Source organism: Ammospiza nelsoni, chromosome 8 (genome assembly GCF_027579445.1).
Source record: "Ammospiza nelsoni isolate bAmmNel1 chromosome 8, bAmmNel1.pri, whole genome shotgun sequence".
NCBI lineage: Eukaryota > Metazoa > Chordata > Aves > Passeriformes > Passerellidae > Ammospiza > Ammospiza nelsoni.
This window is the reverse complement of record NC_080640.1, coordinates 5,155,827-5,182,096: the sequence shown is the minus strand read 5'-3', so window position 1 is coordinate 5,182,096 and position 26,270 is coordinate 5,155,827. Positions and strand designations below refer to the sequence as shown.

The 26,270-nt window shown below is 37.5% G+C and overlaps 1 protein-coding gene across 1 annotated transcript in view; it reads left to right on the top strand.

The window, feature by feature from the left end:
• Nucleotides 1–402: 402 nt before the first annotated feature.
• The window catches only part of WDR11 (WD repeat domain 11), a 39,369-nt gene continuing 13,501 nt past the window's right edge, over nucleotides 403–26,270 (top strand). Inside the window, exons 1-18 of the mRNA XM_059477317.1 lie at nucleotides 403–509; nucleotides 1,435–1,546; nucleotides 4,843–4,996; nucleotides 5,835–6,008; nucleotides 7,043–7,229; nucleotides 7,698–7,863; nucleotides 8,080–8,194; nucleotides 10,308–10,503; nucleotides 11,546–11,649; nucleotides 12,140–12,313; nucleotides 13,624–13,708; nucleotides 18,343–18,449; nucleotides 22,461–22,536; nucleotides 23,981–24,089; nucleotides 24,392–24,516; nucleotides 24,918–25,065; nucleotides 25,371–25,477; nucleotides 25,946–26,060. Coding sequence (XP_059333300.1) covers nucleotides 424–509; nucleotides 1,435–1,546; nucleotides 4,843–4,996; nucleotides 5,835–6,008; nucleotides 7,043–7,229; nucleotides 7,698–7,863; nucleotides 8,080–8,194; nucleotides 10,308–10,503; nucleotides 11,546–11,649; nucleotides 12,140–12,313; nucleotides 13,624–13,708; nucleotides 18,343–18,449; nucleotides 22,461–22,536; nucleotides 23,981–24,089; nucleotides 24,392–24,516; nucleotides 24,918–25,065; nucleotides 25,371–25,477; nucleotides 25,946–26,060 — 2,340 coding nt within the window. The 5' untranslated portion in view covers nucleotides 403–423. The remainder of the gene's footprint in view (nucleotides 510–1,434; nucleotides 1,547–4,842; nucleotides 4,997–5,834; nucleotides 6,009–7,042; nucleotides 7,230–7,697; nucleotides 7,864–8,079; nucleotides 8,195–10,307; nucleotides 10,504–11,545; nucleotides 11,650–12,139; nucleotides 12,314–13,623; nucleotides 13,709–18,342; nucleotides 18,450–22,460; nucleotides 22,537–23,980; nucleotides 24,090–24,391; nucleotides 24,517–24,917; nucleotides 25,066–25,370; nucleotides 25,478–25,945; nucleotides 26,061–26,270) is intronic.

Genomic DNA, 26,270 nt, shown 5'->3' with positions numbered 1-26,270 from the left:
ACGCAACAAGTTCCAGCTTAGCATGAGGAGGAATTCTTCACACTGAAGGCGGCAGAGCCCTGGGACAGCTGCACAGGGAGGGCGGGGATTTCCCTCCCTGAGGGCACTCCGGCCCACCTGGCCGCGTCCTGCGCCACCTGCCCGTCTGCCGCTGCCGTGGGTGATCTCCAGCGGTCCCTGCCGACCTAAACCGCTCTGAGACCCACGTCTGGCCCCGGACACCGCCCAGCCCGGCAGGGACAGGGCAGAGCAGGGCAAGGCAGGGCGGCGGAACTGCCGTTCCCGGGCCGCGGGGCCCCGGCGGAGCGGGCGGCGGCGGCGGCGGCGCCGAGGCGGCGCTTCCTGCGGGGCGGTGCCGGCAGGGCCGCGGGCTCGGCACCGGCGGCCGCGGCTGGGGCGGCTCCGCTCCCCGCCGGCCTAGCCATGCAGCGCTTCACCGTCAACATCAAGCTGCCGGCGCGGACCCTGACGGGCGCCCTGAGCGCGCCCAACCGGGGCGCGGCGGATTGGTGAGGGCCGGGCCGGGCCGCGCCGGGCGGGCGGGGGGTGCCGGGTCCCCCCGCGGTCCCTTGGCCGCAGCCGCGGGTCGGGCTCGGTTCTGGTCCGGCCTCCGCTGAGCCCCGAGGAGCGGCGGGAATCGCGGCCGGGATAGCGATGGATCCCGCCCGGGAGAGGCCGGGAGTGCCGCTGTCCGCCTGGGGCAGGGACGGAGCCGTGCCCAGAGACAGAGCCGTGCCCAGCCCCTGCCGGGTGCCCATTGAAGCGGAGTAGTTGAGATCAGATACCAGGAAGGAATTGTTCCCTGTGAGGGTGCTGAGCCCTGGCACAGGTGCCCAGAGCAGCTGTGGCTGCCCTGGATCCCTGGCAGTGCCCAAGGCCAGGCTGGACAGGGCTTGGAGCAGCCTGGGACAGTGGAAGGTGTCCCTGCCATGGCTCGGTGACACTGGATGGGCTTTAAGATCCCTTCCAACTCAAACCATCCTGTGATTCTGTGCTTAACTTCTCCTGAAGTCAGACAAGCCTCACTTGATTTTCACTGTTCCTATAACTCTTGACATGCTCCTTTTTCGTCTATGAACAAGTAATAAATAAAAAAGTTATTCAATTACTTATATCAATGCAAATATATTTCTTCCCTGTGTTCTTACATCTAAGTTTTGGGAATGCTCTTCATGAATTCCTATGTGATTTTTTTAACTTAGAAGAAAATTCTGAGATGGACACAAAGAGTTGCTTTGTGGTGGCTCAGGGCTCCAGCAGACAGTGCAATATTATTTTATAAAGCTTTTATGTTACTAAATAATATTTACCATCTGATAAACATCAAATAGAGTGTCTAGTAGCATGCATTCAACTTATCAAAAACCCCCTCATTCCTGATGTGAAGAGGTTTTGTTATGTTTTCCTTGTTGATGATGCTCTGTGCTCTCCTAGGGGCTGGCAGGGTTTGATTGCCTATGGATGCCATTCCCTCGTGCTCGTAGTGGATGCCAACTCTGCTCAGACCTTGCAGGTTTTGGAAAGACACAAAGCCAGTGTTGTCAAGGTGAGATGTTCCTGGTTTATTTGTCTATCACTTGGTTCTGGTGTTTATGTTATCCTTCCAAATCACTTGACATGATGTTCATTGATGTGATTTTGACATGAAATCTGATGTGAAATACAGATATTTTACATGATCTCTTCTGCAGCTAAGTCACATCATGCATGCTGAAATTTGAGTTGAGGTTGATGGTATATCTTTCTGGAAAATACAGAGTATAAAAAATAGAATATCTGGAAACATTTGCTAGTGTTACATAGCATGTTTCTAGGAAAGTTATTAACATAAGAGGAACATTACAAAATATCAGATGAAGCTCTCTGCTGCTGCCCTTTCTGATCCTCCCTGTTGTGGAAGTGCACCATTTGTCTAGGAAGTTACTTTTAAGCTTTTCCTTCTTTTCTTACCTATAGAAAAGGAGCAATAGCAGGCAAAACTGTACATTTATTTTAGTGATATAAAATAGCTAAAATTTTAGTTTAAGTGCAGGGTACCTGTACTTTCCTTTGAAGGTCCTTGACTTGAAATTGCAGAGTTTGACTTTGGGTGAGTGTGGAACAGGTTGTATTTCTTTGGTTCATCTTTTCTTTGATTGTGGACAATGACAGATTTCACTTAGGGTTTAGAGGATTGTTTGCCTGGCAGATGTGTTTGATGGTCCTTGCACAGGTGCTGTATTTATTAGAAGGCTGTCAATAATTTATGAAGAATAATAGAGTCTTAGGTAGGGAGCTTTTTAGTGGGATCTTTTTGTGATAGAAGAAAAAGGTTGAATGTGTCTTCTGCTTTAACATTTTTGCTTACCTTAGGTAACAAATTGTAGCAAAATTAGTTTTTGATCAACACAGTGATAGCATTTTAATAAGTTTTGTTACATTCACTGGCTTTGAGAAGTTACATTATTTCAATAGGAACAGAAGTGTTGAAGTCCAATTTATGAGTTAATTTTTCAAAGCCACTACCTGAATCTTTATGAACAGAAATAGACTGTAAGAAAATGGCTAATTAATGAGATGGAATAATGAAAAAAAATTCCCTTTATGTGAAGAAATAGGCATTATATAGGAAATGGTTATGGGGCCATGATCATTGCAGATACCTTTACATTGCTAAGAAATTTTCTTCAATTCCTAGATTATTTTATAAGAGTTTGTAGATGCTAAGAGCACAAATAAGCTGTAAGAAATCTGCTGTGTAGGTCTGGCTTAAACTCCTTGGAGTAGAGCTTCCCACCAGCAAACTCAGTGCACTGGGGATCTTCTCCCCAAAAACCTGTGCCTCACTTCTGAAAAATTCAAATCACACCACATCTGTTATGAAGCAAAGCAAATCCAATTGTTTCATAATCTCTTTACAGTCCATTTTGCTATTTTCCTTTAAATGCATCCTCTCCTTTGGCTGTTGTAACTTTGTCTGGAATAGGTAAGAACTTCCCTGAAAATGGATCCATGTTAGTTGCCCATCTGTCCAAATGCTGTTTGTATTCACAGAATTCACAGAACTGAAGATGTTGGATGGAGTGGATTATATCTGATTTTACCTTTACAAAGAGTATTGAAAGCATGCTTTTATGGAAGAGAATCTAATTACAGGAGAAGTTTTTTAATCCATCACGAGAATGAGAGGATTGAAATTACCTTTCTGTCCTTTTTGAGGCATTAATAAACAGTGATAATAAAGCTTTATAAATGAGGTGGTATGAATTATGAAATTTTTTTTAAATCACCTCTGGTTCCTGATTCTGCTGTATTTTGAAGCCAAGTAGAGAGTGACTAATACTGCTAGAATATAATTTCTTTTAGCAGGTGGTCAGATCCTGTGTTGGATCAGTGGGACTGCAGAGAGGAAAGAGGTTCATGGGGTGGGAGCACCACGTGGGCTCTGCTCAGGGCTGGCCATATAAAGATCTCCTTTTTTCTTGTTTTGAGCTTTGTTGTGACAGCTCCTCCCTTGAGAAAGGATGTTTTCCAGACTTGGAATTTGCTTTGAAGTAATATGCATTTATCTGAGAAATAAATAGCTTTGTGGGTTTTTACAATTTCACTTACACAGCCACCTGCAGATATCCCCAGGGGTAGTTCTTTCTTGAACAGCAGGGAAGCAGGAATTGCAAAAATGAAATTTGTAGGTAGAGGAGAGTCTCTCAAGAATTCTTTGTGATTCTGGTAGAAACATACTTTGAGTTCATAGAGTTAGAGATTGTGTGCTGTGCATGTGTCACATTTGTTTAATTTATTCAGCTGGTTTGTGAGACAGATCCTTCTCACACCTCTGAGAGGGGCAGCACAAAGGTGCCAGCAGGGCTCTGAATGCTGCTGTAAATTTGGTTTGTGGTGCAGAGTTAGTGGTGCCTGATGAAAGTGCTGTGTCAGTGTTTAAATGTCATTATTTTCAGGATCTGCAGAAAGTCCTGTGTCCTTTCTGTGACAGGCAGTGACAGCACACAGGGTGGAATTTTTGTAGCAGGTGAAGTCCTATAATTTTAGCAGTAATGTTTCTTTATTCTGCCACTGTCTGCAGTCTGTCCTGGGGCAGAAGTTCACCTTAAAAGCAGATAGCAAAAAGCATGTGGGATAGATAAGGAAGAAGTCAGTGTTATCCCTCCTCTTGTAATCTGGGAGGAGTTGTAGCCAGAGTGTTTCAGATTTCAGAGCCAGATTTCTCAGAAGTATTGCCAGTTTACAAGCCTGTGCAGCTTGAAATCCCAAACTGGAAAGGGGTACCTGGAAATCAATGGTGGCAATGGGATGAAAATAACCAGAAATGTAGCAAATGTCAGCAATAACTTGGTTTTGTTTTCTTAGGAGACAACACATAAATTAAAGACTAACCTTCCTTCCTCACCAATACCACAATACATTTGTCAGATTATGAAAATTGCATGTTTTAGGATGTGTAGAAAAATGGAATGACAATTTGTCAGCTTTCATTTGATGGGAAGTCAGTGGGTTTAGGTTTGTGGGTGCCCACAAAACCTTAAACATTGCCATTTGATTTCCTCTAAATACTTGAGTAAATTCTTGATATACATTATGTATATGTTTGGATTGCTGGATTGCTGTAGTTACCTTCAGGAAGAAGTATTGTTGATTTATGTAATTGGGGAATATCAGCCATGCAGCACAATGCTGACCTACCCTAAATTTACACAAGTGATGGTGGCTTAAAGGTATGTCACAGTGCTGCTGGCATTCACTGTTACTGTGCTTTTTTATTGAGTTCATTATCTGAAAAACATGAACTATGGTGTCTGTGCCATCCATTTGTCTCCTTTAACCAACCCCCATCTGCATTTTCAGGTTAAATGGGCTAAGGAGAATTACCACCACAATATTGGCTCTCCATATTCCTTACGTTTGGCTTCTGCTGATGCCACAGGGAAAATCATAGTGTGGGATGTGGCCACAGGAGCAGCTCGCTGTGAGATCCAGGAGCACTCAAAGCCCATCCAGGGTAAGGACAGTGCCTGCTGGTGAAATGGGAGCTGTTTTATGGAGCATTGTGTGCAAATCCATCACCTGCCTTTTATCAACTGCTCAGTGCTGACAGGGAATTTTCCTGTTGGGATTACTAGCCCTCTGTGTGTTTGCTTGTAAATGGAAGATTTACTTTTCCCCAGAGGAATGCTGTGAGATTTAATTCATTATGGTGATGTTTTCCAACTTCTTGTGACAAAAATGAAATTTGATTCTATTTTTATGAACATTATTGGTTGAAATAATAGCATTTACTATGTCAAGTACATCTTCCTGCTCTTCAGCTGCAGTTGGGGTTTTTTGGAGCATTTAAAAAATTTGTGATGATGTTTATATTATACCTGGTGGGCTTTTAAAATCTATTATGTAAAAGTCTTCTTATAAAATTAGGTTGTTTAGTTTTTGTAATTATTCTGTTTTATAAATCCTGTGAAAGAAAATGCAACTTTTTAAATCTCATACTGGGCCACTGAAAATTTGTTTATTGACTATCATTTATTTTAGTTTTATTACTTTTTGTTTGTGTGTGCATTATAAATTGGGTTTTGTTTACTCCTGACACCAATACACTGAAGGTTCAGAGAAGTTCTGACCATTCCATTTGAGGATTTATGCAGCATTTTGGGCCATTTTATTTTCTGTGAAACCAGGGAAAGCTCTTACTACCTCTGAAAGGGCTGAGTGTTACACTCAGTTTCATTTTACTCTTGGAGTTAAGACTGATTAAAAGGTTTTAGAGTGAAGAAGATATTTCTGACCAGATCCAAACTGATACCATCCCAAATATTAATTTTGTTCCCTATTTCTTTTGACAGACATGCAGTGGCTGTGGAATCAAGATGCTTCCAGAGATTTGCTGCTTGCAGTTCACCCACCAAATTATATTGTACTGTGGAATGCAGACACAGGCACCAAACTTTGGAAGAAAAGTTATGCTGAAAATATCCTGTCTTTTTCATTTGATCCCTTTGATCCCTCACATTTAGCTTGTAAGTTTATATGTATAAAACAGTGGGGCCTGGATATGTGTGAGCAGGAAAATTGTTAAACTGGAATGTAAATTTGAAATTAAAAGTAATGGATGGGAGAGAATAATGTCAGAAATGCCAGTAAAAAGTCAGAAAGCAAAAACAGGGAGCCTTTGGCCAGTGTGGATTGTTAGTGCAGAAGGTGCTGCTGTGTGGGGAGGGGGAAAGCAGGCATGAGTGGGGAGGTTAAAAATCTGAAAACTTTGAGACTTTACAAAAGGAAATGTGAAGGTTGTAGAGGGAGCTGGAGGAAGCCAAGGATAGAGAGCCCTGTGAAATGTAAAAGGCTAAAAAGGGATAGGTGCTGAGGGAGAAGCCAGTGAGATAAGTAGACCAAGAATAAATGTTATTTTCAACAGAAGGGATTTTAGAGGACTCAGTGTGAGATCAGTACCAGAAGTGATCCAGATATCAACGGGGATGCAGTGCAGATTTATTAATTTTAGCAGAGAGAAACTGAGAGAAATAGGAGAGTCACCATTTTATTCTTGAATTTATTTTCATCACTCCTGACCTGTAATGGGACAGTGCAGTTTTCAGCCTTTGTCATTTGGGTTTTTTTTATCTGCCATATCATTCAGTCTTCTATAAACACTTCAGCTGTACAGATGAGCTTTGTGCTGCAACATAAATAATGTGAATTAATGATTATTTGAGCAATGCTCTGCATGAGAAGAAAAAATAGTGATACAGTCAGTTTGTATTCTGTTTATATTTGCATTGTGAATCTTAAAGAAAAACAGTTGGTGAGAGAGAATAACTGAGTTTCTGCAAGAAATACTTTAGTTTTTAATATAAAAATTAAGGGGTTTTTGGTATTAATTGATTTTAATGGATCATCTGCTGCTCTTTCAGTTAGAAAGTGCTGGTTGTGTAGAATTAGGAGTTTTGTGTCTGATACAGTATTAGTCAAGTTAGCAGCATTCTCCTCATTAAAATGGAATGCCACAATCAAATTGCATCCTGAACTGTGCTATTTTTCTTTCTTGGTCCAGTGCTCACCAGTGAAGGAATAGTGTTCATCTCTGACTTCTCCCCTTCCAAAGCTCCTGCCAGCTCAGGGAAGAAAGTTTACATCTCCAGTCCCCATTCCAGCCCTTCTCACAACAAGCTGGCTGCTGCTACAGGGGCCAAAAAGGCCCTTGATAAAGTCAAAATCCTAATCAGTAATGAAAAACCAAGGTAGGTTGCAAATATTTCTTCTCAGTTACTGCTTTGTGTACTTGATGCTGTCAATGTGCTGAGGTTAAAGGCTGTAAGGAAATATACACAAGATACAAAATTGAGGTAAGCAGTGGCTGAGGGTAATTTCCCATGAATGCCAGTAAATGTCAGGGCAGCCAGTGCTGTTCCTAAGTGAATTGCTTTGCATTTGAGATGTGCAGGAATTACACTTGTTCCATTTGAATGAAGTGCAATTGTTAAAATTACTCTGTAATCTTATTTAGACAAAAGTCAACAGAATGTGGTTTTGGAAGTCAGTGGTGCTTTGCACTGCTCTGACAGAGAAATAGAAATCTGCATTTGCCTTGTGCCCAAAATATAGATCACGAAAAAATGCAGTTGCAGGGAAAATGAAACTTCTAATTTTATTTTGAATTTGATCTGTTCATTACACACCCTGATAAAAGTTCCTGTCTGATTTTACAGTGCTGAATCTGTAACACTCAATGACTGTCTTCAGTTGTCATATTTGCCTTCCAAAAGAAACTACATGCTCTTACTGTATCCCAGGGAAATTCTGATTCTTGACTTGGAAGTGAATCAGACAGTGGGTGTGATTGCCATTGAAAGGACAGGGGTGCCTTTCATACAGGTGAGGTAGAATTCAATTCTTTTCAGTTATTTATTCCAATAATTGACTTCTTTAGTCACAAATCCTGTAGCTGAAGAAATTAATGGAAGTGTTGCCTTAATAGTAACATTTTTAATGATTTGCTCAAACATCAGGAATTGTGGGCTCCCTTGCAAAGTGTCCTTTGCAAAGGGTAAGAATTTGAAAATGCAATCTAACAGGCATCTCCTTGCCCAGGTAATCCCTTGTTTCCAGAGGGATGGGTTATTTTGCCTCCATGAAAATGGTTGTATCACACTGAGGGTTCGCAGATCCAACTGCAGCTTCACTGCAACTCCAAATGAGGAGCCAGGTGAGTTTTGTGGCAAAAATAAACTTTGATGCATTTTAATTAAAAATTTAACACCAATAATGACCATCATGCCTCATACAGGATGGTGAATCTAGTGCCCTTTTATGTTTTGTCTCTTATATGTTGAATTTAAATTTAAATTTCTGCTGTATTTTCCCACAACAAATTCTGAAAATAAATTCAAAAAGCTTTTCAATTCCCTGATATTAAGTATGAAATAGGTTATATTAAATATATTAATATCCTGAATATCCTTTTATTGCTGAATAATACTTATATTAGTAAGTGGCTTAATAGGCACATGTACAATAATGTTTTAAATAAAATATTATTGTGTTCTTCTTATTTTTAAGAAAAAAATGTTTTCTAGGCAAACAAAAGATTTTGGGAGTAATTTGATCAATTGGAAAGATTGATTTTAGACCTAAGATTTGGCCTTAAATTTAGATTAAAATCTGAATTATTAAACCTTTGTCTCATGAAATGTTACTAAGAGTGGTCTTTTAAATGTAATGGTGGAGACTGGAAAAAAGGGAAAACATAGTGAATTCTGTTTGTTCATTTTGGTTTGGGCAGTTTGCTGATTTCTAGTGAACTACATTACTGGTTTCCAACTTCACCAATAAACCTGGAGTTTTAGATTGTGGAGAGCAGGTTCTGCCCAGCTGTGAAACAGTTATTGTTTTAGATTTTTCAAGATTCATATGGAATAATATATTAAATATGGAATAATAGATCAAATATTTGAAATTTATGTATATTTTTATAAATATAAATTATAGGTATGTGTAAATATAAATATAAAAAGTATATACATATGAATACATGTATATAGTTACATTTTTGAGAACTTTTCAGAGCTTTGTTGTGTACAGCAAGATCAAGAGTGTTGTTTTTGGTTGTTTTTCCTGATTGTTGCGCAGGAAGCACATGGATTTCAGTCAGAGTGCTCAGTCATGGTTCACATTTCTCTTTTTTTGATTGCACATGGATTTCAGTCAGAGTGCTCAGTCATGGTTCACATTTCTCTTTTTTTGATTGCACATGGATTTCAGTCAGAGAGTGCTCAGTCGTGGTTCACATTTCTCCCTTTTTGATTGCACATGGATTTCAGTCAGAGTGCTCAGTCATGGTTCACATTTCTCTTTTTTTGATTGCACATGGATTTCAGTCAGAGAGTGCTCAGTCATGGTTCACATTTCTCCCTTTTTGATTGCACATGGATTTCAGTCAGAGTGCTCAGTCATGGTTCACATTTCTCTTTTTTTGATTGCACATGGATTTCAGTCAGAGTGCTCAGTCATGGTTCACATTTCTCTTTTTTTGATTGCACATGGATTTCAGTCAGAGTGCTCAGTCATGGTTCACATTTCTCTTTTTTTGATTGCACATGGATTTCAGTCAGAGTGCTCAGTCATGGTTCACATTTTTCTTTTTTTGATTGCACATGGATTTCAGTCAGAGTGCTCAGTCATGGTTCACATTTCTCTTTTTTTGATTGCACATGGATTTCAGTCAGAGTGCTCAGTCATGGTTCACATTTCTCTTTTTTTGATTGTACATGGATTTCAGTCAGAGTGCTCAGTCATGGTTCACATTTCTCTTTTTTTGATTGCACATGGATTTCAGAGTGCTCAGTCATGGTTCACATTTCTCTTTTTTTGATTGCACATGGATTTCAGTCAGAGAGTGCTCAGTCGTGGTTCACATTTCTCCCTTTTTGATTGCACATGGATTTGAGTCAGAGTGCTCAGTCATGGTTCACATTTCTCTTTTTTTGATTGCACATGGATTTCAGAGTGCTCAGTCATGGTTCACATTTCTCTTTTTTTGATTGCACATGGATTTCAGTCAGAGAGTGCTCAGTCGTGGTTCACATTTCTCCCTTTTTGATTGCACATGGATTTCAGTCAGAGTGCTCAGTCATGGTTCACATTTCTCCCTTTTTGATTGCACATGGATTTGAGTCAGAGTGCTCAGTCATGGTTCACATTTCTCCCTTTTTGATTGCACATGGATTTCAGTCAGAGTGCTCAGTCATGGTTCACATTTCTCCCTTTGTGATTGCTCCATCCCGTGTTGTTCACTCTGTGCTCCCTGGTTGGTGTTGCAGATGCAGAGCCAGCTCAGGAGCTGGTGTATGATTTAAGGAGTCAGTGTGATGCCATCAGGGTGACCAAAACAGTGCGACCCTTCAGCATGGTGTGCTGCCCAGTGAATGAGAACGCTGCAGCTCTCATAGTCAGTGATGGCAGGGTGATGATCTGGGAGTTAAAATCCTGCATTTCGGGCAGAAATGTGCGCAACAGGTAATGGCATTTACTTTTCTTACCGAAGCTCCTTTTTTTTTTCCAAGTGGTTCAGTGTTTCATTGTATTTTAGAGTGGTCATTCTGTGCCTGGAAGTGCTTCATGTGCTGTACATGTGTGTGAGTTAAGGAAGAGGAACAAATTATGTCTTCCAGATAGATCAGTTCCCTTTCTTTGAGGAAGTGCAGGAACTGTAGTTACTCTTTTTTTGTTTTTTTTTAAGGCAGTTCCACCCTTAGTGTCTGGACTAAAAAAAAAGTTAGAATGACTATTTGTTTTATTTTGGGGAAGCATTTTCCTCTCATTTGGCTTTTTCAGACCATATAACTTCTCTTAGGAATGAATCCCTCACTTTCACATGTAAGGACCAAAATGAGTCTGTAAGAATTACACTTTTAGTAGAGGAATGGCTTTCTACTGGATTTGTGTGAAGTTGACACTGAGCAATATGAAGCTGCACAGTAGGTGACTGAAATATGGTGGTATAAAAAATGGTTTTATACACAGAGCCTTTAGAATTTTAGATTTGGAGCAGTCTCTCAAAATACTGTGGGAAGTGATACAGTGCTTGGAACAGTCAATGTATTAAGGTTGGTCTGCTGCAATAACCCTTCAAAGTACTATGGAATAAAATAAATAACTTACTGCCATAAAAGAAATGTTCTTTTAAACGTCAGTAGTACCAGGTTTTCAACATAGATCCTCTTGTTGCTCATCAGAGATTTAGTGTTTTTATGTTGAGTGCTCCCAAAAATAGTGCTCGATGGATTCCTTGTGCTGCATATCCAGGAAAGCTGTTTAGAATCTAAATTGGTTTTTACTTCTTTTGTTCTTAAGGGTTATTTCTAAAACATTGATCTTTGTCTGGAAAAATATAATATTATAAGAGGCAGTTAAGTCTGTGCTCTTAGCTGGTGACACAGACCTGCTCCAGCCCAGCAGGACACAGCTGCCAAGGCTGCCCAAAATAAAGGGGCACTTTGAGTCCCTTGGGGATGGAGATGGTGCCTGCAGGAGGAACCTGTTCCCATTTCTCTTGCAGCAGTTCCAGTGCTTCACCTCTGTATTCCCCAGTCTCCTTCTGTGGAATCCCTGTGGGAGCGTTCCAAAATAAACTTCCAGACCTCTCATTAGACAACATGATTGGTAAGAATTTATTTCATTGATCCCACTGCTACTAATTTCTCATGGTTTTGAATCATTGCACATCTTGCCTTACTTAAAAACTTAAGGTATTTTTTAGAATTATTCTCTAATAGTAGTTCTGAAAAGGAAGAATTCCTGTTTGCTAAAGAAATCATCAAATGAATCCTCTTGAGGATTTTATGTTGAGGATCAATGTTCCAAAGTTCATTTTCTTTGAAGATAAAAAGTATTTTGAAATGGAATTTGGACAATTTGGAATTTTGATTTTCTGTTATTAATCTTAGAAGCCAATTTATCTGACACATCCCCTCTTTGTGAACTCTAAAGAGCAACCAGTCTTCAGAAAAGTTTCATCATGCCAAGCTCAAGAGGAAGAAATGTGTCTTATACATTCTTTGTAAATTTTTTTAATACAAATTTCAGTCTGAAAACTTTCTATAACATCTCCAACTAAAACTTCATGCTAACAAGAGCTTTCACTTTTAAGCAGGGCAGAGTGCAAGCCCTGGAGAAGAGCTGAGGAATTCATTCCTGCAGGAAGTGCACCTCAAATTCCTGCTGACAGGACTTCTGTCAGGGCTGCCTCTGCCTCCCTTCGCCATCCGCATGTGCCCGCCCCTCACCACCAAAAACATCAAACAGTATGAGCCCATCCTTGCTGTTGGTGAGTGCCTTCAGCAGAATTCTGAAGTAATAGATCCTGTATTAAATTCAAATATAGTTGTTGGTACAGAAAAAAAAAAGTATCAGTTGATGCTGTGTAATTTATTGCCAATACTGACCCGTGTATTGGTTTGGTCCTGTGAGTCCTTGGGTTCTTTTTTCTTGCCCTGGGTTTCAACAATGCTACCTGAAAAATGCAATGTAGTAGCAAGTTTTTATTTATCCTGATATTGGTCTGCTGTTACACTCAGCATTTTATGTGTTGCTCCCACTTTATCCTGAATGTCAGGAAACAGGGACTTCTGCAGCCCTGCATTCCTACAGCAAGCAAATGAACTTCACAGAGATTTAATTTTTGCTCTGATATGAATTTCTAAAATTACACTTGCAGCACATTATTTTTTCTGAATGAATCTATTCTGTCTTACCACAAATGTAGTTAAACTCATCTAGCTATTAGAATAGTTGCCAGTGAGCACCTGATGTATTAACTCAGAATTTTTCCTATTTAAAGCTGATTTTTCTGGCATCTTCTTTCAGAGCTCTAAACCATAGGCAGTCCATCATGTCATGATGTGATGCTGCTAAAATGTAACTTGTGGTTTCCCATGAGCTGCAACTGTTAAAAAAGTTGAAACATAAAGATTAGAAAACAGGTATAAAGGCATTTACAGCAAGGTCTTTTCTCTTAACATACCTGAATGGCTCTTTAGGTATCCATTGTTGTATTTCATGGGGTTGATATGAATATAATGAAGTGTCTAATGGAAAATTGTAAGTTTCAGTGTTTCAGAGGGTTTTTGATGTAATTGAAGCTCAAAGCTACTAGATTACTGATTTCTAATTTGGAAGAAGTCATTATTTCAGGGTGAGAAAGCAGAATTGCTTTAATGATTCCATAAAATCTACACAAGCTTCTCCCCTGGCATTATTGGGGGATAACAGTTAAAACATTTCCTTGATGCATTTACTCATCTCCTGTAATCGAAGCAAAAAGAACATTCCTTTCTTCTTCAGCTGGATGGGTGTGTTGTGGAAATGTGAGGAAAATAATCAGATTTTCAGCAGGCTCTGCAAAAAGGTTTGGGAAAATGTCTTGATCCAAGGGGGTATCAGTGGCTGCAGAGGGTTTAATATTTGGGATTTAAGTGGTAGAAATTCACATAGTTTTTTTGTAAAATTGTAAGATATTATTAGTTACAGGTATCTAAAAATAAGAGAGAGAGAAATAGCTGTTAATCCTGTATTTTCACTAAAGCATGGAAGAAAAGGATAATATGTGTGCCTATATTATTTTATCAATTTTTATAGGTACAAGCAATGGCTCTGTCCTGGTGTTTCACCTCACAAGTGGACTCCTCCACAAAGAGCTAAGCATCCATTCCTGTGAAGTCAAGTGAGTTTCATTTTAATCCCTGCTCTAATCCTTCTAGGAAACAATGCTGAAACAGCTGAGTGATGTTACCCAGCAGTGTGGGTGTCTTGCCTTGCTGTCAATGAAATCAGGAAAATTGTTCATGAAATCAGGGTAGATTTATCTACCCTGCCTTTGCTGTGTGAGAGCTGTAGCACCCTGACAAAGCTGTAATGAAAATTACACTGAAAGAAATATTGGAATTGCATCTGTGCCTGCTGATCTGGGATGGATATCAACTACTTCCAGCCTCTCCACTGCACTGCAGGACAAACAAGTCTTTTTAGGACAAGAAACTTTATTTATTCTATAACTATTGGGATTGAGTCCTTTGAAATAACGCTGGTTGGTATGTCAGGCTTTATTTACTTTATGTCCTTGGGGCTGAAATTGCTGTTGAGAGTTTTAATCTCAAGGGAAGTAAAAATAATTTTTAAAGACTGAATGTAGGAATCAGTATTTATCCATCCAGTGAAGGAGCAGAGTAAGTTTTAAAGGTTTCCTGCTGTGTGTTTCTGTGCACACAATGGCAGAATTTTTGGATAACTGATGGCACAGATATTCAAGGTGCTGCTTGCTGGATAAATATTTCCAGGCAGATTTAAGCATGAAAATAAAATACTAATTTCTAGTACAAATATTAATAAAAATTGTATTAGAATTCTGTTGTGAAGCCTTCATCTGGTTAAAGTCTGCACTTTACTGTGCATTCTGCAGAAAGTTAAGGAAAGTGCAGGGTGCTGAGAATAGGCAGCTCTGAGAGTTCATTGTGGAAACCTGCTTGGAATCTACCACCAAAATGAAGAAATTTTCTTTATGTTTGTGGTGTGATTACTTGGCTCTTTCTCTTCTAAACCATTTAAACCTCTTGGTTTCATACCGTTAACTACACATGAAATTATTTTAATTTTACTTTCTGTTATGCAGCACAAGAGGAGAGTCCTTTTTTATGACAGTGATTATAGAACTCAAAATGAAAACCTTGCATTTCACATGTCAAAAAAGAAATTAAAATGGAGAGGGAGGAGGAAATAAACACAATTTAGAAAAAAAAAGCTTTGTGCATTACTGGAAGTGTTGTTAGTTTGGGTTTTTCAGTTTTGTAAAGGGTTTGCAGCTTTTGAGAAACTTAAATAATATATTTCCTTTCTAGTAAATGCCCTCAACCGGTCTTTTTAAAATTCTATAAAATGTTTGTGAATTTTATTTACCCTTAAGCTGTTATCAGGGTAAATCTTTTAAATATTTGTTCGTTTCCTCAATTATCTGAATGATTTTCTACATAATTTTTACAAGTTCAAGGGAATGCTTCAAGCAATTTAGATGAAGGCATGGAGATTCTTTTTTTTAAATTAATTTTCATGGAGTGCAAAAGTTCTTCTTTCACTGGGAATTGTTACTTTACCTCTAAAATGTGGATGGATTGAATAATGCCTCTGTTTCCATTTTATCTGAAAGAACACCTTCAGGGACCATCATTATTTTAGCAGGTAATTGAGAATAGCCTGAAATTGTAACTCAAGGCCAGCAGAGTCCTCAGTGCTCTTTATTTAGGAAGAGAATGTAATAAAAATAAGGCAATTTCCCTTTACAAAACAAGTGTTCTGAATTAATGGCCTCTGAGTTGTTTGGGTGTTTGTTATTATGATTTTTTTTTTCTTTTTGAGATTAAAGTGTTCTACATGTGTAGTCACATACTGATTTATTTTGTAACTATTTTTGCTGATTTTTTTGTTTGGTCGTTTTTTTGTTTGTTTTTATTTAAACTTTGTCTTGTGACTAGAAGGGGGAAGAATTTCCTTGCTGTCCTTACTTTTAAGATATTTCATACTTGTGGGTAACCTTGAATTTTAATTTTATTTATGATTATTACTTAGCTTTCTCTATTTGTTTAGAATTATGGAAGTAAATACTTTTCTGTTGAGTTTAATTTTATTTTTATAAGGAGATGGAGGTAAGAAGCAGCAGAAATGCTTAAAGCACACAAAGAGGGAAAATCAACCAGGCCACTGCCAGGAGTGTAAGTGAGGGGGGAAATGAAGAAATAACCAAGTTTGATACCTGGGGACAGTAGGGAATACAGGAGATAATAAAACACCTTCAGTGCAGAGAAGATTATTTTTGAGACATGCAAATAAAAATCCTGCAGTGCAGCTTTCAGTTCAGTGGCACATTTGCACTCTCAGTGCTGCTTTTGCTTATTTGGTACTGAAATAGCTGAGACTGGAGCAGAGCTGCTCATTCTTTGTCACTGAAGCTCAGCAAGTTCAAGGCTGCAACAGCTTTTATTTTTAAAATTAAAATCTCAATGACTGTAACAAGAATGTCTATGGCCTGCAGGCACAACTTGGAAATTGCTACATTACATCCAAATTTTAGCTGTTCAATTGAAGCTGGTTTAGCATTTGAATTTCAGCTGCCTGCTCTTTGGGAAACTGCTTTGCAAACATTCATCACCTCTTTAAAAAAACTTTCCTTGAATAGAGAAATTAGAATGAAAAATATCTACCACCACTTTGGGAGCACATATGGTTTAATTTCCCATTTTGCCTTTCTCTTTTTCTTAGAATCCCTAAATTTAACTAGCAGCTGCCATGTCATAAAGTCACAACAATCTATTCCCAACTAGAAATGTAATTTGTGTTTTTATCCACTCCAGTGCACTTTGTGATTTGTTTGCATTGGAAACATTAATCAAAACAACTTGAGTCTCACTCCTGAAGTAACTGAGACAAGTTGAATGTATAGAAACTCTAAATATTGCATTTTAAAAGAGTGGATTCATTCTGAGAAGTGGTTGACAGCTGAATGTAACCCTTAATTCTGGTAGGCAAATATGATTTTATTAGGAAATGTTTGCTGTTTCAATAGGGAAGCCTTTACTTGTTTCCATCATTAAAATTTGTACCACTGTCTTCAGATTTTCAATTTCTATGTATGACAGTGACAAAATTATGTTGTTTTAGGTGCAAGCAGTTAGCTGAGCTAAGGTTTCCTCTTGATTTCGAGTGTCTTGGGTTTCTGTGGATTTTTATTGCTATTGACAGATGGCCAGGCAGCAGCAGAGAAAAGGACTTGCCCTGTTCAATCTGAGCTGATGAAAGAAGTGTGCAAAATGCTTCAGGTCTTTGCAGGAGAATGGAGAATAACTACCAGCAATAACAATGCATTAGGAGTGGACTTTTTCCAAAAATCATAGCTGAGATAAGTGGAAAAGTGTCAGAATTCACATTTCTTCCATTTCAGAAAGCTCCCTGGATTTATGACCCTTTGGAGACTTACAGTGTCACCCATTACTGCACTTCCAGATTTCTATTCAATCATGCCTGAAATGTTTCAATTAATAATTGAATACTTCTCATTTTGATTGAAATTAATGGTTGAACTTTCATAGGTCCTGCTGGGAAAAAGACTGGGTCCTAAATTTTTACCTTTTCTTGAGGATTTAGGAATAAAGCTTCCCATGTTTTTAAAGCTTGAACTAAAATAATATAAAAATGGCTGTAAATTGTAAGTGCAGAATATTTTGGGAGTGCTTTTTGATTTCACCCATGAACATTGTATTTAGGAAACTTCTACTTAATGCAGTGTGAGTTGGATTTACTGACAGTAAATCTTAAATATTGTTATTTATTTTTCTCATGCTGCACACACATTCTTCCAAAGCAGGCAGTTGAGGAACCAGAATACTTGGCCTGGGAACAGTTCTTAAATAATCTGTGTTTGAAGGCTTTGAGGAAACCTTAAATCCTTTTATCTGTGTTAAAATGAAGTTGGGCACAGGTGTGTATTTAAGTTCAATTTTCTTTAGAAGAGTTCCCTGATTTATTTCACAGATAAAGCAATTTTTGCAGGCACCAAGTGTGTGTTGGAAAAGGGCTGGAGAAGGGTCTTATTTAGGGACAGTCCCACCCAGTGCCACTTTCTGTCTCTTTTGCCTGTGGTGTGTTTCAGGAATTGGCTGAGAGTCCATCTGTGCTGCCAATATGTTCTGTTGAGTTTAAATTTATTTATTAAAGCACTTTACATCCTTTCAGCACTGCAACGTGATTTGCTTGGGAGCTGCTTTGGTGTGATCTAAAAGAAAAAAAACCAAAACCAAAGCCAGGTTTTTGGTTTTTTATGAAATCTCTTCAGGGCCTCTCTTTTTATATCATCTTTATTTCTCCTCTCTCTGGACTGAAAGAAATAAGGCAACCCACACTGCCACCCACTTGAGTATTTTCCTGTGTGCTGGGAATTTGGAGTTGTTTGATAGTAACTCTTGATTTGATCACAGCAGGGCTTTTAATCCACTCTAGTGCTGAGTATCTGTGAGGGCTTTTTGCAGAAGTTAACAGTGTTTATACCTGAATTTTTTATTTAACCAAAGTAGAGTTAATGCAGTCTGAAAAGAAAGCTGCTCTTAAATTTAATTCAGTAACTTATATTCACACCATAGTTGTTAATGTGTAGCTTCCTTTTATGCTTAAATATGATGTTTCCAGAAAATGTATAAAATTACATCTGTGCTGGGTTTTTAAGAATATATGTGAAAAAAAAAATACTTCAGTTCAGGTTTCTAACAATTCAAATATTTTAGTTGATATGCTCCATGTATTTCCTCCTGATCACAGGGGAATTGAGTGGATCAGCTTGACTGGCTTCATTTCCTTTGCCACATCAACACCCAACAATCTGGGACTGGTCAGGAATGAGCTGCAGCTGGTGGACCTTCCAACAGGTTTGTGTTCCCTGGGAAATCTGCTCCAGGAGCTGACAGATTTGCTGGGGAGTGACAAGTTCTGACTACTATTTTTTTTATTATTCTTTCTGTTGTCCTGACAAAATAAAATAATAAAGGAGCTTTAACTGTTCCTGCTCTTCGTTGTGAAGCCACAAGTTGTGGTTTGTCTGGTGCTCTGCAGACAGACTTAAACCAGCACCTTTGCAAAAACATCTTGGACTTATCAAAACAACTAGAAGTGTCAGCAGGGGGTTTAGGAGAAGCCACATGGGGTATTAGTGGTGGATTTTGTTCACAAACTGCTCAAATTTCCATATTTCCAAATGTGTTTTGTCAAAGTCTCCACCCACTGTTTCGTGTGCCCCTGAAATAGTGTCAAACCATTTGCTGTGTTGCACATGGTCAGGATTTGAGTGTGAATAAGTGTAAAAGAGATTTAAAACAATAAACAAACTGATACTTTTATGAAGAATTGGAAAGGTTAAAAAGTAAATAACTGTTAAAAGACACTGTTGATAGCAAAATTAAGAGTTTACAACTATTTTGGCCTCATAGTGGCTGATAAATACATTTGTAATGAACTCAGTATTTGCACAAGAAGAGATATAACTGGGGAGATTACACAGCCCAGAACAGGAAGCACTTCAATAATTTTACATTATTTTTGAATATGAAAACCTGGAGCCACTTAAATTCTAATTGAAGAGCCTGAATCTTGTAGCACATGGCTAATTCTGAATTGGTTTGTACAAGTGACTTTTTAATTGTTTTCTTTTTTAAACTTATGGAAAAACCTCGGTTGTTGTATTTCCAGGGTGCTGCACAGAGAGGTTGTTCTTGTAGCATGATATTATTGTAAAGTTTTTTTATATAATGTCTTTTGTTCATCTGTTTAAAATCAAAGCAGAAAAGATACCTGCACTGGGAAATTAATCTAATTTAAAATGGGAATCTGATTTTTCACTCAGCTTGTAAATCAGTATGGAACATTTATAGGCAGAAGTCCTCAAAGGTTCAGAATTTCTGCAGGCAACCAAGTTTTGAATAAATATTAATACATGAGACTTTAGCATTTTGTTTGCTTAAAAATAGTACATTTCCTCTTTTAAGTCTTTCAGGAAAGGCACTTCAATTTAACTTTTTGATTTTTGCTTCTTCCCTCACTTAGGAGCCCAACTTCCTCATTTAGGCCCAGGAAACCTCTGCTGATTCAGACTTACTTTGACAAAACTCCCATGTACATTTCTGAACAAAAATATGAAAGAAAATTGCTAAGATGTTGAAAACAGAGAAGAAAGAATTCCAGTACCCTCTGACAGGAGAGCTCTAACTCATGTTCTTATAACTAGATTTATTCATGCAGCTGGCTTAAGTGATTTAGCTGTGAGCTACAAGAGGAGCTAAAGTTTATAGCTTGAATTTTCCTTGAAGCTAAGGAGAATGAAACTTGCATAGAAGATGCTGCTTGTAGGTCATTATTTTGATAAATATATCTCTAACACCTATAATTCTGCAACATTTCCTGCAAGTGGATGAAAATTTTCTTGGGGCTGAAATTATAGATTCTTAAGATTTACTATTTTAGCTGGAAAGGAAGAGAGAATGGTTGTGATAAGTGTAGAGTGTAGCTCACCATGAAATTCTCTCACAGTTCATGGCACAGTTAATTGCTCTTATCAAAATTGAAATCTATTAATGAATTTCCTCTTCGGGGAATGGAGAGAATCTCTCATTGACTTTGAGTGGAAAATAATAACTCTTGGAACTCTCTATATTTATGTAATTCTGATGCATCCTTTTGAGTTGCTGTGCTCTGGAAGTGAGTCAGGAGTTAGACTTGACAGCAGAGTTTACAATATATTTAATGTAAAGATTTGGGAGCAGAGTTTACAATAAATTTAATGTAAAGATTTGGGAGCAGTGTTTACAAAATATTTAATGTAAAGATTTGACAGCAGAGTTTACAATAAATTTAATTTAAAGATTTGGGAGCAGAGTTTATAGTATATTTAATGTAAAGATTTGGGAGTAGAGTTTACAGTAATTTTAATGTAAAGATTTGGGAAGAGAGTTTACAATAAATTTAATGTAAAGATTTGACAGCAGAGTTTACAATATATTTAATGTAAAGATTTGGGAGCAGAGTTTACAAAATATTTAATGTAAAGATTTGATAGCAGAATTTACAGTATATTTAATGTAAAGATTTGGGAGTAGAGTTTACAGTAAATTTAATGTAAAGATTTGGGAAGAGAGTTTGCAATAAATTTATTGTAAAGATTTGACAGCAGAGTTTACAATGTATTTAATGTAAAGATTTAGGAGCAGAGGTTACTATATATTTAATGTAAAGATTTGATAGCAGAATTTACAGTGTATTTAATATAAAGATTTGGGAGTAGAGTTTACAGTAAATTTAATGTAAAGATTTGGGAGGAGAGTTTACAATAAATTTATTGTAAAGATTTAGGAGCAGAGTTTACAATATATTTAATGTAAAGATTTGGGAGTAGAGTTTACAGTAATTTTAATGTCAAGATTTGGGAGGAGAGTTTACAATAAATTTATTGTAAAGATTTGACAGCAGAGTTTACAAAAAATTTAATGTAAAGATTTGGGAGCAGAGGTTACTATATATTTAATGTAAAGATTTGATAGCAGAATTTGCAGTATATTTAATGTAAAGATTTGGGAGTAGAGTTTATAGTAATTTTAATGTAAAGATTTGGGAGGAGAGTTTACAATAAATTTATTGTAAAGATTTGACAGCAGAGTTTACAAAAAATTTAATGTAAAGATTTGGGAGCAGAGGTTACTATATATTTAATGTAAAGATTTGATAGCAGAATTTGCAGTATATTTAATGTAAAGATTTGGGAGTAGATTTTACAGTAATTTTAATGTAAAGATTTGGGAGGAGAGTTTACAATAAATTTATTGTAAAGATTTGACAGCAGAGTTTACAAAAAATTTAATGTAAAGATTTGGGAGCAGAGGTTACTATATATTTAATGTAAAGATTTGATAGCAGAATTTGCAGTATATTTAATGTAAAGATTTGGGAGTAGAGTTTACAGTAATTTTAATGTCAAGATTTGGGAGGAGAGTTTACAATAAATTTATTGTAAAGATTTGACAGCAGAGTTTACAAAAAATTTAATGTAAAGATTTGGGAGCAGAGGTTACTATATATTTAATGTAAAGATTTGATAGCAGAATTTGCAGTATATTTAATGTAAAGATTTGGGAGTAGAGTTTATAGTAATTTTAATGTAAAGATTTGGGAGGAGAGTTTACAATAAATTTATTGTAAAGATTTGACAGCAGAGTTTACAAAAAATTTAATGTAAAGATTTGGGAGCAGAGGTTACTATATATTTAATGTAAAGATTTGATAGCAGAATTTGCAGTATATTTAATGTAAAGATTTGGGAGTAGAGTTTATAGTAATTTTAATGTAAAGATTTGGGAGGAGAGTTTACAATAAATTTATTGTAAAGATTTGACAGCAGAGTTTACAAAAAATTTAATGTAAAGATTTGGGAGCAGAGGTTACTATATATTTAATGTAAAGATTTGATAGCAGAATTTGCAGTATATTTAATGTAAAGATTTGGGAGTAGATTTTACAGTAATTTTAATGTCAAGATTTGGGAGGAGAGTTTACAATAAATTTATTGTAAAAATTTGGGAGGAGAGTTTACAATAAATTTATTGTAAAGATTTAGGAGCAAAGTTTACAATAAATTTAATGTAAAGATTTTACAATAGAGTTTACAATACATTTAATGTAAACTTGGAGATTTTAATGATGAACTCTTCAGTAATATGAAACGCAGTAAAACTCTGACAATGACAAGAGTAACTTTAGAGATGACAGGTGATTTGGAGATGTTGTGGCTTGGTTAGTAAGCTGGTTCTGTTTAGAACCAGAGCAGTTTCTATTGAAATTTCCCAGTTTCTGTTCAGTTTATTGGCTGTTGCTTTCTCCCCTGCTCTGTGCTGCAGGCAGGAGCGTTGCGTTCCGGGGGGAGCGAGGCAATGATGAGCCAGCCATCGAAATGATCAAGGTGTCTCATTTGAAGTAAGTGCCTCAGCCTTGGGAGGTTTATAAATTTCACTGTGCTGCATGAAAATCCTCAGAAGATCATAGACATTCCAAGAATAAAAGCACTCCAGAGTGTATAGGAAAATATTCAACAGCATCAAGAGGAAAATTATTCAGAATATTAATTCCAAGTGAAAAAGCTGTGATTGTTTCTGTGGTTGACTTTGTCACTTCAGGATCCAATCACGTTGCAAAATCAGTAATTAATATTTTATTTCTTACAGGTATTGTGTTTACTGAACAGGCTTTTTGATAATATTAAGGAGAATAAGTGTTTTTCAACTATGATTCTGTTATGAGTTAATTCGCTTTTCTATAACTTAAGCCTTACTTAAAACAAGGAAGTTTGGCATTAAAAATTATTCATATCTATTTAGCTTTTGTAAATATTTCACACCTTTGCAATAATTGTCTGCTGGAGGACCAGATGTGAGATACAGTTGTTGGAAAAGTCAGCTAATAAATGACCAAATTGTTTCCTTTCAAGTCTTCATAATTTTGAGCTCAGGCCTGTGACAGGAGGTCCTGATCTTCATTGTATCAAAAATAATAATTGTAGTACTCTAGAAAATTACTTCACTTTCTTTTATAAATGAAATTAAAATAGTATTGATTTTAATAGAGCATGGTCTCTAAATCTTAAAAGCTTCTTCTTTACAGTGGAGGAAAAAAAATAATAATACTCTATCTTGCACAGGAGTATTTTTGTGTGTAGGAGTTCCAGAGAATCTGGAAGAGTTCAGCCAATATAATGTTCTTAATAATGCATTAAAAATTAAGAGCAGCCTTGGGCTTAGATGAAGAGGCTGGAGAGTGTTGAGTGAGACAGGAAAGGAGGTTCACTTGCAGGGAGATGAATGCAGTGCCTGAGAGGACAAATTGCTGCCTGGCCTCTGTGTTTTCAAGTTAAATGTGAAAAGTGGTGGATTAAAGGTGTTTACACTCACCCAGCTCCACAGATGAGCAGTCTGAAGATATGGCTGAAAAGTGGTTTAGTGTGGGATGATTTTGTGCTCATTTATCCTGGGATTGGGAACTGGCATGCATCTGCAGGAGGGAAAAATCTCTGTCCAGCCTGCAGTTTTGTGTGTTTTTCTGGTATTTTGTGCCATCAACTCAGGCTGAACATGGTGAGCTCAGATGTGCTGCTGCTCTCTCTGAATTATTCCCCTTGTCTCCTCCACAGTAATTGTGCAGAAGCACCTGGCAGAAATTTATAATTCTGTTAGCTTTGAGGAGAACTGTGTTTCAGACATTCTTTTGCTCCTCAGTAACTCAAGGGAATCACAAGCTTCAGAGGGGGATTTGATTTGCTCTGCTAGCTTTTAGTTTTTCAGGGTCTCCAGAGTGAAGGAACACAACACAAGTGAAGGAAAATGCTCAAATGACTCTTGCTGGAGTAAATTCTCATTTGTTTCAGGCAGTACCTAGCTGTGGTATTTAAAGACAAACCACTGGAGATCTGGGATGTCAGAACTTGCACTCTGCTCAGAGAAATGTCTAAAAACTTCCCTTCAGCCACTGCTCTGGTAAGGACTAAATTCTGTTACATTTTAATAAATGTAATACATTGAAATAGTGTAAAATCTTTGAACAATTTTGCAGCAAGTGTTACTGTAGCTGTAGCATATACAGAGAAGTGCTTTAATATTTCATCTTCACCAAATGGAGGCAGGAAAAAAGGAAGTTCTGGTGAAGAAATCTGCTCTGCCCCTTGGGTGATGGAGGGAGGTACTGCAGAGAGCAATCTCTTTGGAAATCATTATAAAGCCCAGTACATTCAGGGAATAAACCTTGGTCTTTTGCATTTTTCCTGGGTTATTTTCCACAGGAGTGGTCACCTTCCCATAACTTAAAGAGCCTGAGGAAGAAGCAGCTGGCAGCCAGGGAGGCCATGGCCCGGCAGACAGTGGCACCAGACACTGAAGTCAGCAGTGTGGAATCCTCTGTGATCAGGTATCCCCCTCCTGAGGGACTCCTGGGCTACAGCAATTGTTGGTTTCCCACCACGTGCCATTCTTCTAATGAAAAGAATAGTTTGGAACTGATTGTTGAGTACACAGCAAGCAAAAGAACTTTATGGACCTCCCTTTAGTTTTTGCATGTGGGACTTTGCTGTACCTGGTACTCTCAGGTGTGTCTGTGGCAGTCCATTGGTGACCTGGTTCTTCAAGTAAAACTCTTACTTGTCCTTTCCACAAGAGTGGAAGTAATAAATAGTTAACTGTTATATAAATTCTTTAAAAGGGTATTTACTTTTTTTGTGTGTATATTGTTTCTATGCATTAGGTAGAATTTGTCTTGCAATTCTGATTTCAAGAAAGAAATAATTATGTCTCATTATGTTCTTTTTAAAGTTTGTTGCAGGAAGCTGAAAGTAAATCAGAGCTGAGCCAGAACATCTCTGCCAGGGAGCACTTTGTGTTTACAGGTGCTGATGGGCAGGTTTATCATCTCACAGTGGAGGGAAACTCAGTCAAAGACAGTGCAAGAATTCCTCCAGATGTGAGTTTTCTATCACTGATGCTTGAATTTTTTGCTTAGCTTTGATTGCTAGAAAAAAATCAAGGATAAGCTTTGTAGCAGCAAGTCAGTAATGTAGTACTTTGAAATCTGAAATTAATTCCAACATAAAAACTGACAGCAGTTTTGTTTTCACAGTCTTATGAATAATTTTTCCTGTTTTAACTGAGTAGTTTTGTCTATCATGTTGTATAATTTTTTTAATTGAATACTAATGTTGAAATATTTATTCATATGTTTGAGTCTGTTAATCACAAGTTATTTTTCTGCTTCTTAAATATTTTCAGGGAAGTATGGGTAGCATTACTTGTATTGCCTGGAAAGGAGATATCCTGGTTCTTGGAGATGTGGATGGAAACTTAAACTTCTGGGATTTGAAAGCTAGAGTATCCAGGTATGAATGCAAATTAAGTCTGTCAAACATGAGATTGATGAGTATTAGAATGTGGAATGTTTTCATCCTTCCTCATTTTTGTTCTTTGCTGTAGGGAAAAATGCAAATATTTTGAAATAAAAATTCAGAAAATGTCTACTGTGTCACAGTTCCCTACATTTAATCTCTTGTGTTTTCAGAAGAATTAACATTTAATCAAGGTTTTAAAACCAGCTAGATATCTTTTTTTAACATTAAATCTGCAATGGCTTCTGGGAAAATATTAAGTATTGTAGTGTTTATTCCAAGCATTTCATCATTTTAGTTTAATAAATTCATAATCTGGACATCCATTTGTGTGTGCATCTATATAGAGGGATTGTTCTCCTCAGTCTGTGCAATACCAGGATCTGCAAAGTTCCTGGAAAGGATTCCATTTCCTACAAAATTGGGTGTACAATGATGGATCCTAATCTTGTCTTTGCTTAGGGGGATTCCTACTCACCGGAGCTGGGTGAAAAAAATTCGGTTTGCCCCAGGGAAAGGAAACCAAAAACTCCTTGCAATGTACAATGATGGGGTAGAAATTTGGGATTCAAAAGAGGTAAGTGGCTGTGGGTTTGATGGACACTTCTCTTCATAGCCCAACTCATCACTGAAAATCAGATGAGTGAGGGATTAAGTTTTACTGAGTCAGGATTTCTACTGGCAGTTGCATGATAAAGTCATATGGCTTCTTCAGAAGATTTTACTCCCTATAAATTATCTTAGAGCTGCCATCAATGAGAAGTGTCTTCCATTCCTAAAGCTGACA